Raw genomic sequence first — 18,002 nt, 5'->3', positions numbered from 1 at the left:
AGTTTGTTTTTTTAAGTTAACAAAAATATTCTCGTGCATAGCACGGGGATAATACTAGTTAGTCTGTATAGTAGAACAATTCTTGGGTTAATGTTTCTTTTTTGGACTAACAAAATATAAGTACAATACATATATTCTAGGAGACTGATCAATAATTAGTGAGTTTTAATGAAATTTTCACATATACTAATTTTGAGTATTTGAAATCAAAGCTTGAGCTAAAAACACAAGTAAAATATTGCACGGTCACAGGTCGAGTTTTAGATATGCGTTTCAAAAAAAGTAGTAATACATTTGCTAAAATCACTAATCATACTCTGAAGTAAATTAGAACCTAACCTTACCAAAATTTTGGGGTCTAAGTTTGTGCTTCGATCTATTATAATTTTTTTCTTTTTTGTTAATATTGTTGATTAGATGTTTAAGTTCTCATAGGAAATACACAAGTAGCAAGAACTGATAGACAAAGCCGATCTCCTCTGCTTTAGCCTTTGTTGCGTCTAATCATATACATGTGTGACTTGTGTAATCGAATACGCTAACGAAAAGACAGAGGCTCCAAGCAATCGTAGTGTACGTACAAAGTCTAAACTTGTACATAAATAAAGGCCTTGAACATTGGAATTTTTGAATTTGAAATAAAGTTGAAAGACAGAGGCTAAAGCAGAGGAGCATTGGAATTTGAAATAAAGTTGAAATTTTTGTATGTTTTGAACATTGGAATTTAACCTTGTGGTTGATAAGAGAAGCCATTGACAGAGAGACCTCCATCGACACAAATGGTCTGGCCAGTTATATAAGAAGCTGCAGGCATACATAGAAAAGCCACAAGCGAGGCCACTTCCTCAGGCTCCCCGAAACGCCCCAACGGCTTTCTAGATATCACCACCTTCTTGAACTCATCATCAAACACCTGAAACATCATCATCGAAGCCAAGAGTCAGAAGCAATATAGAGAGATGATTCTTGGAGGAATCGTAGCATAGTGTCTCACAGCATTAGCCAGAGGAGTTGCAATGACTGCAGGAGCCACAGCATTAGCTCTAATGCCGTCACTTGCCCACTCGCATGCCAAGTTCCTTGCTAGCTGATTCATCGCACCTATGTATACACACACACTCATACTTACACACACATAAATAACACATTAATTAAGGCCTCGACTGTTTTCATAGTTATTTATATTTACCTTTTGTTGCAGAGTAGATAGAGCTGACGTTAAGCGATACAACTCCAGCAACAGAAGACATGAAAACGATGTTACCACATCCTGAAGCCTTAAGCAGAGGATGTGCAAGCTGGCTCAGATGGAAAGCAGATTCCAAGTTGGTCGAAATATGAAACGAGAAATCTTCTGCTGTAAAATCCACTGTTGGCTTTGACCGAATCGCTCCCACATTGTTTATCTAATAATCAAGATTCCTATAAGCGTAAGGCATGATTTTGCAATAAAGAGTATATAAACTAATACTTACGAGAATATCGAGCTTTCCACCAAACACTGAGGAAACATTCTGCATTAGCTTCTCTCTCTCTGTTCTAGAAGATGCGTCACAGACTGAACCAGTGACTTGAAACCCCTTCTTTTGCCATTGGCTTAAACACTCATTAAGCTGAGTTTCGTCTCTGGCACAAATATGTATTACTGCTCCAAATCCTGCAAGCTCCTCCACTACAGCATGCCTATTTTTGGTTCAAGAACCAGAGATTTATAAATAGAAGTCTAAAGTGCAGTCAAGAAATACGAAAAGATTTGGAGCTGAAAGTGGGATTTATATACGAACCCTATGCCTTTGGTTCCACCGGTTACAAGTGCGGTCTTGCCTCGAAGGCTCCATCTTTGGCTTTGTTCTGCTCCAGCCATTACTGCTAAAGATCTCTGATTGAAGTGAGTGATGTGAAGAGAATAAGTGGAGCAAAGCAAATGCTGATCGATCATCAGTCATTGAAGATAAAAGATAAAGATAATGTCTCCATAGTCCATACCAACGAATCAGAGGCCCACATCTTTACAACCAGAAAAGTCAAAAGGGAAAACAAATAATTGGAATCTAACCATATATTTAAATGAAATGCCTCAATTTAATAATGTTTGACTAACGTCTCAAACATCATACTTTTGGTGGAATATACGTTTGGAACAGAGAATATTAGAGACACAGATACAGAGTAAGCTCTTATGTTATAAATTGGCCATTCACATTGATACATGCCTAGAAGTAATCATGGACTTAGATTTTACACACACAAACTCTATGATTATAACCTTTCTGCTTCATAAGCACTATGATCTTATTCTACTCGGACATAATGAAGTTCAGCAAGGAAAGCCAAACATAACTTATTGTTCATACATTATATAATTGTTGTTTTGGAAGTGTGCCTATGGCTTGTAGGAGACGCCATTAACAGTGTAACCTCCATCAATACAAATGGTTTGTCCTGTTATATAAGAAGCTGCAGGGAGACAAAGAAATGTAACCAGCGACGCAACCTCACGCGGCTCACACGCACGGCCTAATGGGGTTCTTGAAAACATAGCCTCCGAAAATTTCTTGTCATCAAGATACTGAAAATGTCCACATTTAGTCCAAGTTTCAAGTAAAAAAAGAAGATGGAGTAAAAAGCTCAAAATCTGTATTAGGAAAAGAGGCAAAAAGGTATTTTAGTATTTAGTTTACTTTTTTGACGAGAGAAGTAGCAGTGACCCAAGGAGCTACAGAATTAGCCCTTATACCATCACTTGCCCATTCGCATGCCAAGTTTCTTGCCAGTTGATTCATGGCTCCTGCATTTAAAGGTGCTTAAACATGTGTATATACATTATACCATAGACATTCATTACTCATATCAAAATAGTTATCTTTTTTTTTTGGAGGTTTCAAAATTGTTATCTATGAACCTTTTGTTGCACCATATATGGAGGTGGAGCCAGAGACAATCCCTGACACTGAGGAGATGAATACGATATTCCCATTTCTCGATGCTTTAAGTAAAGGATGTGCCAATTGGGAGATATGGTAAGCGGATTCCAAATTTGTAGCCATCAAAGTTGAGAAATCTTCAGCTGTACTTTCTAAAGTTGGCTTTAATATGAACTTGCCAACGTTGTTTATCTGCACAATGGCAAATGTTGACAATGATTAAGGAAGGCCTTGATTGTTTCAATTTTTTTCTATTCTGTTTCTATATTAATTTGTACAAAATAGTTTTCAATAAAAGTTCATAATCTTTATAAATAAAACATCTTCTCTTTTTAATATGTTATTTTTGCAGATTGTAAAGAAGATTAAACACAACTATGTTTCTATAAGAAGTTAAAGTTTTTTATTTTATTTTTTATAAGAGAATTTCATACTAAACATATATATCATATATATTATAAGCGATGTAAAATTTTGAGTTAAAGCTCTCTCATTCAATCTTAGGGTGGCTAATTACCTTTTACCCTTCTTTATATTTTTAAAATAAATTTAATAAAAAATTATTAAAAATCGTAATTAATTAAAAAATTATTAAAAATCGTAAATTAAATAAAATATTAAAAATTGTAAATTAATAAAAAAAATTGTTAAAAATCGAAATTTAATAAAAACATTTAAATTTAATTAAAAATATTTAAAATCGAAATTTAATCAAAAATATTTAAAATAGAAAATAATGAAAATTTAAAAATTGGATTTTAATCAAAAAAAACAATTTAAAATCATATCTTATATAATATATGCGAAGTAAATTTTTCGCTATAAGGTCTCTCATTCAATCTAGGTAACTAATTCCCATTTATTCGTTAATAAAATCTTTTTTAAATATCCTTAATTAATTAATTTATTTTCGTAGTTTGTATAACAATTTTGCTGCCACTTTTAGTTTTTTGATAATATTAAGATAATTTCAATCGGATTATGTGTTGAGCAAGATTATATAGAAAAAAATATACATGTGATGTGGGAAATCCTAGCTTAAGTTGAGAGCTATATATAAATATATTACTTTTTTAAATGTATCTTAAGCTCAATTGTGGTTTGGTTTCTACATTGGTCGGCTTTTCTTTGTATTGTTTACCATCTTTATTTTTTATAAATCAATTTTTTGATTTTTTCTATTGTTTTTTCCTTTTTCAGTACCAGTAGTAATGTTCATCGATTATATGTTGTTGTTTTGTGTTGTCAGTTATTCTTCCTTACTTAACGTGATTAAAACCATGTCAACATATCATAAATCATCTTCATTGTCTAATGAACAGGTTTTAAGTCTTTTGTTCTTTTTGTTTGTTTTAAGTATGGCTTTCTGAATTCTGTTTATTTTTGGAATAATGTAAGAGAGGCCAAATACACTAGCAGGGCGCAGAGGAAAAAATCGAAAAAGAAAACAGAAAAAGGAAAAAAGGGAAAAACGATGTAGAAAAAGAAGAGAAAAAAAAATAAATTGAAACATATAGAAGAACATAGAGTTGACGAAAACGTTAAAAAATGAGGAAAAAATGAACAAAAAGTCCTAGACCATGAACGATAAGATCAAGATGGGTAACGGGTAACACAAAATAGTGAAGAAGATAAATGATAAGGAGATGAAGAACTAATAGTTGAAGAAGAAAACTGAAAGAAAAAGAAGAACAAAAATGGTAGATGAAGAAAATAAAGTATAAGAAGATGAAAATCCGATGATGAAAAAGAAAATAAAAAAGAAGAAAGTAAAGATCTGAAAAAGACAAACAAAAATTAGAAAGAAAAATGTTTGGATAGGACAAAAATGATCAATAAGAAGTAAAAAGCAGAAGATAAAAACGGTTAATAAAACCAAAAGAAGAATAATAGAAAATGCTGAAGAATAAGAATTTAGAGAATCCAAAGACAATAAAATAAAATAAAGAAGAAGGGGTAGACAAATAAAACAAAAAAAATCAACAGAAAAAACCGAATGAAAAAAAATCAAGAAGTCAAAGAAGATGAATAAAACACATAAGAAGAAATAGTCAAAAAACAATGAAAGATAAGAAGGAAAAACAAAGAATAGAAAAGCTAAAACATAAAGAAAAAGGAGAAGAATAAGAAAACAATGATAATATGAACAAAAAATAATACAGTGAACAAGTAACATAAAAAAATAGTCGGATAGGTCGATGACGATGAACAAACAAAATTAAATGACCAACTGGAGAAGAAAAAAGATAATCAAAAGAAGAAGTCATAAAAGAAAACCAGTAGATAGTAGAGGAAGTGAAAAAAAAAAAATAATAAAATGGAAGAAAACTAGAAGATGAAGAAGACAAAGTTGAAAAAGGTAAATATGATGAAAAAACGAAGACAACTCAGATGAATAAGAAGTAAAAAAAATGAAGACAATAAAGAATAACAATTTGAAAACAAATAACGATAAAAAAGAACTCAAAAATATAAGAAAAAAACTAAAAAAAAGGAAAATATAAATCATGAGAGGAGTAAAAAGACAGATAAGACAAAGATCTTTAAAATATGATGAAGAATTTGGATAGATGAAGAATAATTGGAAGAAGAGGAATAAGAATCTGTTGAAGGAGAAAAAAAAAATAAAATGGAAGACAAAGTAGAAGAAGAAGATAGGGAAGAGAAAAAATTGGATGAAAACCTTAAAAGATGGAGAATTGGAGAAAGTAGAATAATATGAAGATGAGGTAAAAGCCAAAAAACACCAGAAGAATAGGAAGTCGGTGATAACGAAGAAGACGATGACAATGAAAAAGGAAAAGAAAAAAAGAAGAAGAAATAGAATAATAAAACATTGAAGAAGATGAAGAAAGGGAATAAAACCTGGAAGAGAAGAAAATCAAAAGATGTATGAGAGGAAAAAGGAAAAGATGTGGAGAAGAAGAAGAAGACGTGAAAAAGAAAAACCAGCAGAATAAAAAGTAAAAAAAAAAAGACATAGAAAATAAGAAGAAAAAAAAAAAAAAAAAAGAAAGAAAGAAAAAAATGATAGAGAAAAAAAATTAAAAGATAAAAAGAGAAAAAGATGAATAATTTATATTAATCTTATTTTAATTTGTGTTTATTGATTTCATGCACTTATTAGTATTGATTTTAAAGTTTTTAATGTTAGACAATGATTATTTTCATAGGTCAGGTTTATTTTAATTTTGTATGTATCAAATTCTTGATCTAATTATTTTTGATTTATGACATAAAATTTTATTTTAGGTTTCAATGAAACTTTTCGGTCCGCGCAAGTCGCGAACTAAACACCTAGTAGATATATATATACATATACGTGTAATTATAAAAATTAAAAATTAAAAAAAGATTGAACAAGATTTTACAAGGATGTTGAGTTTGGAACCGAACAGAGAAGAAACAGTCTGCATCAATTGCTATCTCTGAGGTCGAGAGGTAACATCACAAACTGAACCACTGACTTGAAACCCTTTTGTTTGCCATTCACTTAAGCATTCGTCAAGCGGAGTTTGGTCTCTATCACACGTGTGCACTCTTGCACCAAACCCTGCAAGTTCCTCCACTATTGCATACCTGGGCAAGTTCCTCCACTATTGCATACCTGAAACAGTGAAACTAAGTCTCAAGCTCAAGATTCTTGTTTCAAACTTCCTTCATTGTTGCAAAATTAAATTAAAAACCAGGGAACAAAGCTAGAAAACAGAGCATTTTGAGAGCATTTGAGAAGATCTAGGAAGACGAACCCAATTCCCTTTGTTCCACCGGTTACAAGAGCAGTCATACCTTGAAGACTCCACCTGTTAATATCCATTGTTGTGTGTTACACTAAGTCACTATAGCCAAAGATATAAGAGTATAAGACTAATGGTTTGCGATGTGTCCGATATAAGAAACATACGATGGTACAATTGTTAGGAAAAATCTGTAACGTAAGAGAAAGAGACTGGACCACAAACACATGTGTCTATGGACCTCTCATTTTGGCTGTGGCATGATGCCATGAACACGTGATTCACAATTGATGAATGTAAGATGTCCTGCATGTACTCTTTTATTTTATTTTTTAGTAAAAAAAAAAATCTTATTATTTTCACTTTTATCAAGTAAAGTGAGGTATTTTTAATGGTTAACAAATAACTATAAACGGCATTTTTTTCTTAACCAATGATCGTACTTTCCAACAGCTTCTGTGATTAATTTGGGTTGGATTGTTGGGTGCACGAACTCGGCCCCATCCGATCCTCGTCATTTGCATTTTAATGAGTTTTGAGATCTCAATAATACTTAATCAGCCGGTTGTAGAATTATTCTACACAATTGTTATTTGTTAATTAGTTGAAGTGATGACATACTGAGACCAATTTTTTTTTTTTTTGCTTTAATTTAATAGGATACGTATAGTATAGATTCTTAGTTGCACGTATATTTCCCCAAAAACGTTGTCTGGATCTATTTTATTGGTATACTAAGCCTAGTTTGGGAAGCTAACACATCCATCTCCACAAAAATTAGGCCTTACGACTTATCACGATCGGCTAAACTATTTTTGAATTGAATTTCTTTTGTCCAAATATATTAGACATTTTTGTCAAAAAAACATATTAGACATCCATACTTTACTTAGAGCAACAAGCCTTATACATGCTGGAAACAAAATTGCTGATATTTTTAGTCAACAAACAAATTTTAGCTGATAAAAAAGTCAAGTTTTGAACTTGCAAATGATTGGTTCTCTGTAAATAAATATAAAGGAATATTAATTTTAAGTCTTAAAATTGTTTAATAAATGGACGAGTAATTTTTCCACGTAGCCTATATACGAGAGAACAACTCCTCCAACAAGAAACTTCACACACACAAAATAAAGAGTTAAGACTTTCATTTCTTCCCTGTAACTTCCCATCAATGGCAATTACTTTCAAATCAATAGCTCTCTCCATAATCACCCAATTATGCCTCGTCTCTTGTGTGTTAAGTCAACAACAAGAAACCGAATTTCTTCACCACGGATTTTTCGAAGCCAATATACTAAAGTACGGATCCTCCAAAATCCTCCCAAGTGGCATCTTGGAGCTAACAAACAGCTCAAGGAGGCAAATGGGCCAAGCCTTCCATGGCTTCCCCATACCCTTCAAAAGCCCTAACTCATCAAACTCGCTATCTTTCTCCACAAGTTTCGTATTCTCAATAGACGCACCAGGTCACGGCCTAACCTTTATGATCTCTCCGTCCATGGACTTCACACGAGCCATGCCGAGCCAGTTTCTCGGTCTCTTCAACACATCAAACAACGGAAACTCAACAAACCGAATTCTTGCTGTCGAATTCGACACGGTGAAGTCAAACGAGTTTTTGGACATCGACGGTAACCACGTGGGGATCGACGTGAACGGTCTGGTCTCCGTTGAATCTGCACCGGCTGCGTTTTTCTCCAACCGGCAAAGCAAGAACATAAGCTTGAAGCTGTCGCAAAAAGACCCGATTCGAGCATGGATCGAATACAATGGAAGGGAAATGCTTCTCAATGTTACATTGGCTCCTCTTGAAACTTCTAAGCCTAAGATTCCTCTTTTGTCAAGAAATATGAATCTCTCTGAGATTTTCGTGGAGAAGAAGATGTATATCGGGTTTTCGGCATCCACAGGAAACATCACGAGTAATCAATATGTTATTGGATGGAGCTTTAACAGAGAAGGGAAATCAAAAGACTTTGATATCAGTTTGCTTCCTTCACTTTCGACCTCGTCTCCATCAGATTTTGATGACTATGATCCCATTTCCAATCCTCCAGAGGATTCAGCAACCGCAAAGCCTAAATGCACCAAACTGATGATAATTACACTTGCAATCATGGTGTTTATGATTTGATTGCACCAAGAAGCAGCGAACGCTTTGGTCCTAGCTATGATAAATGGATTATTTTCCTGATTTTATTGGAGATCAATAAATGGAAATCGTTATAGTAAAGTTGAATGAATTTGCTTAGTTTCATTTTTGGCAAATGTTTGGTTTAAATATATTCCCTTTGGCTATTACATTGATTGGTCTTTTGATACACAAGTTTTTTCGATTGCCAAAAGACCAGACCTTATGCCATCACTTGCCCATTCACATGCCAAGTTTCTTGCCAGTTGAAACACGTGGCATCCATGAAGCAGATATTTTTTGATTAGCAAAGAATTTGAGCCTCACGGAAAATACAAAAATCAAAAATCAACAAGTCTAACCTCAAGTTTTGATGCATCGTTCCATCTAAGAATTTCTGTAACGTGTGGACAAGACTTTGATGGAACGAAGGCGGATTTAACGAGGTCCCAAACCTATAAATACTTACGTTCTAAACACAAATGTTTACACTAAAATATTTTCGTTTATCTGTTTTTTTTATGTATTTTTTTTATGGATTCGGACGGGATCCAGATACTCAATATCATAAAAGAATTTTCCACATTCAGATAGATATGTGTTATGTACTTATGTGTATAGTTTGCTCTTTTGATCCAACGGATTTGGGATCCATTGTCGGATATTTGGGAAAAAAAAGTAAATATCTGAAAAAAAACAAAATCTATGAAGAAAATAGATGTCGGTGGCGCAGATGATGGCACGTGTCCCCTGTGCGACACGATCTGATCCAAACCTATTTATATTCTTCGCTGCTTTTCTGTCCAGACCGCTCCTCCCGATCTCTGATCTCTGATTCCTCTGCTCTGTCTTCGCTTCGTCGCCGATACCTGCCCGGCTCCGTCCTACTGCCTCCGTTAACCCCGAGGTGAGCTTAACGGGTTTGGATTGGGGTTTTTTATTTGGCATTTTTGGGAGCTAAATTGCCCAAAATTGACGTTTCTCATACAATCAGATTCACGGAGGACGAATCTCGTTTTTCGCCGGAATCAAGATTAGGAGATTTTAGGGGCTGAGAAGATGGCTACAACGACGACAACAAGCGCTGTGTATATCCATGTCATCGAGGACGTCGTCAACAAAGTCCGTGAGGAGTTCATTAACAACGGAGGTCCCGGCGAGAGTGTTCTCAACGAGCTCCAAGGAGTAAGCTTCATTAAATGTCTTCTTTCGTTTGGAAAAAGATTGAAATTTTGACATTTGTAGTGGAATCGGAGTCGTGGGTTTCTTGGATTTGTTCCGCTGTAGCTTAGGGTTTCTGGGAGCTCACCTCTTTTAGTTGGCTTAAATCCATGATCTCTTGAGCTTGATTAGACGGATGCTGCTGTGTGTTTTTTTTAAATGTTTTCCGAGTAGATTTGGGAGATGAAGATGATGCAAGCTGGAGTCTTGTCTGGACCGATAGAGAGGTCATCGGCTCAGAAGCCAACACCTGGAGGTCCATTGACTCATGATCTGAATGTTCCTTATGAAGGCACTGAGGAGTATGAGACTCCCACTGCTGAAATGCTCTTCCCTCCGGTAAGTATACTTATACAGTACTAGTCTTGAATCTGTGATTTAGAAATCAAACACACAATTCTCTTAAGCATGTTTTTTTTTTTACGTGTTGAGCAGACACCATTGCAGACCCCCCTTCCGACGCCGCTTCCGGGTACTGCTGATAACTCCTCCATGTATAACATCCCTACTGGCTCAAGTGATTATCCAACTCCTGGAACTGAGAACGGAAGCAACCCTGATGCTAAAGGAAGACCCAGTCCTTATATGGTGAGATATACTTATTGAAAATGCTGTGAAGCTGTGTACTACAACTCCTTCTCGTATTGTTTTTTACTCTCTTGTTTACATAAACTGAGAATATGCTCTTTATCGTAGCAACCACCTTCTCCATGGACAAATCCAAGGCTTGATGTTAATGTTGGTAAGTAATAGTTTTTCGCAGTACTTAATGTATCAGTACTTAAAGAAATATGTCTCAGTTTGTTTTTTGGACTTGAAAATGTCTGACCTGCTGCTAGCTTATGTGGATGGCCGTGATGAGCCTGAGCGAGGAAACTCTAATCAGCAGTTTACGCAGGTACTTGTACTTAACATCTAAATCAAGAATCGGGAGCTTGGCTTTTTGGTTTAGGTTCAAATCTTTTTTGCGACACTTACATGATTTGATTATTGCTCTTCTCAAGCACATCATCGTTGTAAAGATCATTTAAGTCACATATACCTGAACTATGGAACTTATTATCCTACATTTGAATACGTCCAGGACTTATTTGTGCCATCTAATGGGAAACGAAAGCGCGATGATTCTTCTGCACAATATCAAAATGGTGGGTCTATACCACAACAGGATGGTGCAAGCGATGCTATGCCTAAGGTGTGTGTGTGGAACTACATTTTGTTTCGGGAATAGCTCACATAGTAAAAATATAATATCCCTTGGCTTCTTCATTTCTATCGGATAAAAAAGCTAGTAAGGGAGAAGACTTCTCTTTGGTTTCCACTTCACGATTTTGTAGATGCCAACCAAAATGAATTACAAACGGATGATAGCTAAACTGGTTAAGGTGCAGAAAAATACAAACGCATCTAGAAGTCTTTAGAATATGATTTGGAGCACTATTCTCAATGTATTAACACCTCTCCCTCTCTGTCTCTCTCTCTCCTGCTTAATAATGATAAAAGTACTCGTAACACCTGTTTTTTTTTCTTACAAAGAATGATGTATTTAATGAAATCTCAGTGATTCATCTGATTTTAGCACAATTTTGCAGGCAAACATTGAGGGTGATACACTCTGCATTACCTTAGTTGGCAATAGAAAATTCCCACGGGATTTCATCTGTTCCTCTTCAAAAATTCCTCAAGTTGATGGTCCAATGCCTGACCCCTATGATGAGATCTTGTCGACGCCAAATGTAAGAATGCTCCAGCTTCTCACTGAGTAGTCAGAATTTCTTGAGATGTATACATATAAGTTACTGGAATTTCTTATACCTTGGTACAGCTAGGTCCCTTCTCACTACCCATAGAACTATGTATGAACACATTTGACTTCTTAGATTACACAGGGAAGAAAGGAAGCAGAAACTTCATGTGACTTTGGATTTGTCGTCAAACATGTGCAATAATTGTCTAGAGATACTATCTATTACGCGGCCACCCAGTTACTTTTGCGTAGAATTCCATGAAAATTCATTTACTGCGTTGCAGATATACAGCTATCAAGGACCCAGTGAAGACTTTAATGATGGCAGAACTCCTGCTCCAAACGGTAAGAGAAGCCAAAATAAATGTTTTAGTTTTTTTTTCAGAGCAAGTAAATGATATCTTCTGCTAAAATCCGTCTCTGTTAGAGATCCAAGCGAGCACTCCCGTTGCTGCACAAAACGATATCATTGAAGATGATGAAGAATTGTTGAACGAAGATGATGACGATGACGAGTTGGATGACCTAGAGAGTGGTGAGGATATGAACACACAGCATCTGGTTCTGGCTCAATTTGACAAGGTAATGGTTCTCCTGTTGTCACATGTTTCCGGATGTGTTTATCTGCACGTAACTCTAATCTCACAGAAAGGCTTGTTTGGTGTTGTAATTAGGTGACTCGCACAAAGAGCAGGTGGAAGTGCAATCTGAAAGACGGGATCATGCATATAAACGATAAAGACATTCTCTTCAACAAAGTAATTTTTGCCTCCCATTTAATCATTGAGCTATTCTGGTAACGATACTACTAACACACGCTCTATGCACTTTTTCAGGCAGCAGGCGAGTTCGACTTTTGATCATGACAATAGCAATGCTTGTAGAGAAGACACATTCCTTCAGTGTCGAATGTCTTCTTGTTTTTGTGATTTTAGACCAACATATGAGGGAGAGGCATGCTTATTTATGGGGTAGTGTACTCTGGTTGGTTTGTTGTACAAAAAGAATAGATTTTCCGGCCAAAGAAGGGCGCATGAACTTTTGACTTGTTTCATAAATTCCTATCGTGTTTCTCACAATGGAAAATGAACCTCCTAAAAGGTGGGGTCACTTGTTTACAATATATATATATATATATATATAGCTATCTCTTATTACAGCCTCATGAGAAATGTCTTGATAAGACTATCGAAAAACATTTGGATTCTGAAACTTCAAAGACATTCCTAAATGCTAAGACCCTCACTGTGAATGATCTACAAGCACGAACTTGGTCTGAAATATATTCGAAAGAGCCAACTGGTTGCTATGGTCGGCCTTATCCGAATATTGCCAGCCTTCCTTGTTGTCCGCTGACCGTTGAGTTCCATTCTTCTCAGTAAAACTCACCGGAAACCTGAAATCGTCCCCTTCTCTAGAGACTGTAGAGTGCTGATCTGGTGACAGAAAGAGAGGTGAAAGCAGAGGAATAGCTGCGGCTGCAACCGCATCACAAGACTGCTGCAAAAAGGGATTCTCAGGAACACGGTCAAGACGCAGAGCCTTGGGCGCTTGCCTCTATAGCCTAGTCGGTGATCTTGGGGACTCGCTCTTCTCAAACATGCTCACAGTGTTCTCCATCACGTTTCAGACTCAAGATTGAGCCAACGAGTATAAATGCAAAAAGAGAGAGAAAGAGAGGATGGAAAGTGATGTGAAGAAGAGAATAAAAGGGAGAGGTTTCGTGTGTGTGTGTTGTTGATGAAGGCGCAAAAGGAGGGATCGGTTATGGTGGAACATGTGAAGGAAAATTGAAAAGGCTGTTAATTTTGAAACGATCTTTACCTAAACAAAAAAGTTAGCCTCCTTTTTTTTGTTCTTTTGGTTCTACGTTACTCTGTTGTCTTCTGTTACTTGTGCCTTTGGGCATCTTACGGTAAAAGGCCCAAACAAGGCCAGCTCCCTTAGTGTTGATTCTACTAATGCGTAAACCAAATAAAACTAACCATAGTTGGGTATTATAATTCAAGTTTTTGGTTTGATTCAGTTTAATTTTTGATTTAGATTCTGTTTCGATTCGGTTTCCCATTAATAATCATGTCTCTCTCTCTCTCTCTCAGAAATCACAAGGTAAAAGAAAGACATTGGGCAGTGAAGCCCTGGGACTTCTCTAGAAGCATCGTTATGGTCATGATCAGAAGTCAAACTCGCCTGTTGCCTGAAAAAGTAGACAAAGTTAGTGTTGGTATAGTTGTTCCCAGTATAGCTCCAAGCTTAAATGGAAGGCACATATTACTTTGTTGAAGAGAATGTCCTTATCGTTTATATGCATGATCCCGTCTTTCAGATTGCACTTCCACCTGCTCTTTGTGCGAGTCACCTAATTACAACACCAAACAAGCCTTTCTGTGAGATTAGAGTTACGTGCAGAGAAACACATATCCGGAAACATGTGACAATAGGGAGAGCCATTACTACCTTTTCAAATTGAGCCAGAACCAGATGTTGTGTGTTCATATCCTCACCACTCTCTAGGTCATCCAACTCGTCATCGTCATCATCTTCGTTCAACAGCTCTTCATCATCTTCAATGATATCGTTTTGAGCAGCAACAGGAGTGCTCGCTTGGATCTCTAACAAAGAGGGATTTTACCACAAGATTTTCATTTTCCTGCTCTCTATAAAACACTCTCCAACAAATTTTGTTTGACTTCTCTTACCGTTTGGAGCAGGAGTTCTGCCCTCGTTAAAGTCTTCACTGGGTCCTTGATAGCTGTATATCTGCAGCGCAGTAAATGAAATTCATTGAATTCTAAGCAAAAGTAAAAATTTATATAAACCATGTTTGATGGCACATGAGAAGCCTTCTTACATTTGGCGTCGACAACATTTCATCATAAGGGTCAGGCATTGGCCCGTCAACTTGAGGAATCTTCGATGATGAGCAGATGAAATCTCGTAGGACCTTTCTGTTGCCAACAAAGGTAATGCAGAATGCATCACCCTCAAGGTTTGCCTGCAAAAATTGTGCTAAAATCAGATAAATCACTGATATCTCAATAAATAATTAAAGTGTAACATTCTCATAAGCAAATATAAGGTTTTACGAACATTTTAAGAGGCAGAGTAAGAGAGAGAAGAGAGATATCTATACATAGAGAACAGTGCTCATTTATATATTACTAAGGATTTAGAGAGGCGTTTTTATTTTTTTGAACAACTCAACCAGCGTCTAGTTTTGTTATCATGTATTTGCTTTTGGTTGGCATCCATAACTCGTGAAGCGAAAATCAAAATTAAGTCAATAAGTGATGAAGGGAGCAAAAGTTTTTTTTTTCCTCATGTGAGCTATATTCCAAATGCAAATGCAACTGTGCAATTCGACACACACACACCTTAGGCATAGCATCGCTTGCACCATCCTGTTGTGGTATAGACCCACCATTTTGATATTGTGCAGAAGAATCATCGCGCTTTCGTTTCCCATTGGATGGCACAAATAAGTCCTGGACGTATTCGAATGTAGGATAATAAGTTCCACAGTCTTAAATGATCTTTACAAAGATGATTTGCTTGAGAAGAGCGATAATCAAATCGATCATGTAAGTGTCGCAAAAAAAAAGATTTGAACCTAAATCAAAAAGCCAAACTCACGATTCTTGATTTAGATGTTAAGTACAAGTACCTGCGTAAACTGCTGATTAGAGTTTCCTCGCTCAGGCTCATCACGGCCATCCACATAAGCTAGCAGCAGGTCAAACATTTTCAAGTCCAAAAAACAAACTGAGACAAGTTTCTTTTCACTGAGACATTAAGTACCGCGAAAAACTAGTACTTACCAACGTTGACATCAAGCCTTGGATTTGTCCATGGAGAAGGTGGTTGCTGCGATAAAGAGCATATTCTCAGTTTATGTAAACAAGAAAGTAAAAAACAATACGAGAAGGAGCTGTAGTACACAGCTGCACAGCATTTACAATAAGTATATCTCACCATATAAGGACTGGGTCTTCCTTTAGCATCAGGGTTGCTTCCGTTCTCAGTTCCAGGAGTTGGATAATCACTTGAGCCAGTAGGGATGTTATACATGGAGGAGTTATCAGCAGTACCCGGAAGCGGCGTCGGAAGGGGGGTCTGCAATGGTGTCTGCTCAACACGTAAAAAAAAAAACATGCTTAAGAGAATTGTGTGTTTGATTTCTAAATCACAGATTCAAGACTAGTACTGTATAAGTATACTTACCGGAGGGAAGAGCATTTCAGCAGTGGGAGTCTCATACTCCTCAGTGCCTTCATAAGGAACATTCAGATCATGAGTCAATGGACCTCCAGGTGTTGGCTTCTGAGCCGATGACCTCTCTATCGGTCCAGACAAGACTCCAGCTTGCATCATCTTCATCTCCCAAATCTACTCGGAAAACATTTAAAAAAAAACACACAGCAGCATCCGTCTAATCAAGCTCAAGAGATCATGGATTTAAGCCAACTAAAAGAGGTGAGCTCCCAGAAACCCTAAGCTACAGCGGAACAAATCCAAGAAACCCACGACTCCGATTCCACTACAAATGTCAAAATTTCAATCTTTTTCCAAACGAAAGAAGACATTTAATGAAAGCTTACTCCTTGGAGCTCGTTGAGAACACTCTCGCCGGGACCTCCGTTGTTAATGAACTCCTCACGGACTTTGTTGACGACGTCCTCGATGACATGGATATACACAGCGCTCGTTGTCGTCGTTGTAGCCATCTTCTCAGCCCCTAAAATCTCCTAAGCTTGATTCCGGCGAATAACGAAATTCGTCCTCCGTGAATCTGATTGTATGAGAAGCATCAATTCAGGACACTTTACCCCAAAGAAACACCCAATCCAAACCCGTTAAGCTCACCTCGGGTTTGGCAGAGGCAGTAAGACGGAGCCTGGCAATGATCAGCGCGAAACGAAGAGAGATCAGAGGAATCAGAAATCAGAGATCGAGAGGAGCGGTCAAGACAGAACAGCAGCGAAAGAATATAAATAGGTTTGGATCAGATCATCCCTTTTTTCCTTTTTAATTTCTTCGCGAAATCAACCAAACCATAGTCTACGTGTCTGGTTTTTCTTAAAATCGAACCAAACCTTGAACCAAATGTTTATTTTATCTTTTTTTTTAAATATATAAAAATCTTCTTCTAAACTTGTTGGGTATAATTTCCTCTAATTATTTAAAGGATTATTACCACTTTTATACTTAAATTTTTTTTTATCAGTCGAGTTTAAAGTAGACCACTACAAGCCGCGAGCCCATATATCTTAACACTAGGATTATGAAAGAATCAATAAAATTAATGTTTTCCGAAATTTACTAATGATATTCGTGGCTTTGTTATTAGTTATATAACTCAATATGCATAGCAGACATGTCTACTGGAAAAATTAAAAATTATGAAGTGTTCATTAAGACGTGGATTACTTATTATGATCCGATACAATTTAAAGTTATGATAAACAACCTTAACGTTATAAGTGAATTAAGTTGTTCTTATTCATATCTGAGAATTTGTGCTTATACAAATTTTGACACGATCTTTGGATTGTCAAATGAAAGCGCTCTAGCGCTAACTGTGGATATACGGTGTTGTGAAGTTTCGGACTTTTAAGGAAATCAGATAATTTGTTTATTGCATTTGCTAAAGACTAAATTGATTTAACCTTTAGTAAAAAAGAAAAATGATTCAACCTTTTGTTTCGATGTCTAAAAAAGTCTAAGCCACAAGCTAGTTTCCCTCGATCAAAGCGAATAGTCGCCACAAAATTATGATTCCTACTTAACCACTTGATTCCGCAGTTTCAAAATCAGAAGCTGCTGCCTCCACCGTCAGATGAAACGAATCCAACGTCTCTCTTAACGCCAGGTTATCCATTTTTTCCAAACTCGTTCGTTTTCTCTCATATTAAAATTGTGTAATGTTTTCTGACACTGTTCACTTTTGCTCCCTTGTACTTTTGTGTTTGGTTTCTCACCTGAGAAGTCTGAGTTTCTTTCTTTTTATTTTCTTTTTCGCTTTTCTGTATATTTTTACGGTAAGAATTTCTCCGTACGATTATTTTGATTTTTTCTTTTGCAATAATTGAAAAGGGCTTTTGAATAAATCTGTAACGTGATCACTTATTTTCTGATTAAATCCAAAATTCTTATGATCATGACATTATCGTCAGAGTCAAAAAGAGACAAAGATCGAGTGGTTCACAACTTTCCATTGGATTCTTCAATATCTCGAATTT

The 18,002-nt window shown here is 36.1% G+C and overlaps 5 protein-coding genes and 1 pseudogene across 7 annotated transcripts; 2 read left to right on the top strand and 4 right to left on the bottom strand.

Annotated features, from left to right (window-relative positions):
- Positions 1-534: 534 nt before the first annotated feature.
- On the bottom strand, positions 535-1,977 carry LOC18994127 (tropinone reductase homolog At1g07440). The gene is made up of 5 exons (XM_006417741.2): positions 1,785-1,977; positions 1,476-1,683; positions 1,190-1,406; positions 995-1,101; positions 535-913 (listed from the first exon to the last, which is right to left on the bottom strand). Exons 1-5 carry the CDS (start codon positions 1,937-1,939, stop codon positions 725-727), a joined length of 876 nt encoding a protein of 291 aa, XP_006417804.1. The 5' UTR covers positions 1,940-1,977; the 3' UTR covers positions 535-724.
- Positions 1,978-2,383: 406 nt separating this feature from the next.
- LOC18994126 (tropinone reductase homolog At1g07450) lies at positions 2,384-6,741 on the bottom strand. Its single transcript, XM_024152447.1, is given in 5 exon segments — positions 2,384-2,569; positions 2,682-2,788; positions 2,903-3,116; positions 6,296-6,503; positions 6,674-6,741. Coding segments are annotated over 5 exon segments (783 nt in total).
- A 1,094-nt stretch (positions 6,742-7,835) lies between these two features.
- LOC18994125 (probable inactive L-type lectin-domain containing receptor kinase III.1) lies at positions 7,836-8,798 on the top strand. The gene has a single exon (XM_006417739.2). The coding sequence runs from the start codon at positions 7,836-7,838 to the stop codon at positions 8,796-8,798; it is 963 nt and encodes a 320-aa protein (XP_006417802.2).
- An 803-nt stretch (positions 8,799-9,601) lies between these two features.
- LOC18994124 (transcription initiation factor IIA large subunit) lies at positions 9,602-12,876 on the top strand. Of its 2 annotated transcripts, XM_006417738.2 has the most exons (12): positions 9,602-9,702; positions 9,790-9,980; positions 10,191-10,355; positions 10,452-10,604; positions 10,713-10,758; positions 10,856-10,914; positions 11,101-11,211; positions 11,609-11,752; positions 12,048-12,108; positions 12,191-12,345; positions 12,438-12,521; positions 12,600-12,876. In XM_006417738.2, exons 2-12 carry the CDS (start codon positions 9,855-9,857, stop codon positions 12,621-12,623), a joined length of 1,128 nt encoding a protein of 375 aa, XP_006417801.1. In that variant the 5' UTR covers positions 9,602-9,702; positions 9,790-9,854; the 3' UTR covers positions 12,624-12,876. The 2 variants fall into 2 exon arrangements, with proteins under 2 accessions (XP_006417801.1, XP_024008212.1); XM_024152444.1 differs by lacking the exon at positions 12,600-12,876 and having other exon boundaries at positions 12,438-12,563.
- Positions 12,877-12,977: 101 nt separating this feature from the next.
- Positions 12,978-13,581, bottom strand: LOC18994123 (annotated as a pseudogene).
- Positions 13,582-13,760: 179 nt separating this feature from the next.
- Positions 13,761-16,762, bottom strand: LOC18994122 (transcription initiation factor IIA large subunit). 2 transcript variants are annotated; one of them, XM_006417736.2, is made up of 12 exons: positions 16,627-16,762; positions 16,362-16,552; positions 15,985-16,149; positions 15,736-15,888; positions 15,582-15,627; positions 15,428-15,486; positions 15,138-15,248; positions 14,615-14,758; positions 14,463-14,523; positions 14,221-14,375; positions 14,039-14,122; positions 13,761-13,960 (listed from the first exon to the last, which is right to left on the bottom strand). In XM_006417736.2, the coding sequence occupies exons 2-12, from the start codon at positions 16,485-16,487 to the stop codon at positions 13,937-13,939; spliced, it is 1,128 nt and encodes a 375-aa protein (XP_006417799.1). In that variant the 5' UTR covers positions 16,488-16,552; positions 16,627-16,762; the 3' UTR covers positions 13,761-13,936. The 2 variants fall into 2 exon arrangements, with proteins under 2 accessions (XP_006417799.1, XP_024008213.1); XM_024152445.1 differs by having other exon boundaries at positions 16,362-16,750.
- Positions 16,763-18,002: the final 1,240 nt, after the last annotated feature.

Source organism: Eutrema salsugineum, unplaced genomic scaffold, assembly GCF_000478725.1.
Source record: "Eutrema salsugineum unplaced genomic scaffold, Eutsalg1_0 scaffold_5, whole genome shotgun sequence".
Lineage (NCBI taxonomy): Eukaryota > Viridiplantae > Streptophyta > Magnoliopsida > Brassicales > Brassicaceae > Eutrema > Eutrema salsugineum.
Note: the sequence above shows the minus strand (reverse complement) of the source record. Positions and strands in the feature narration are given on the sequence as shown.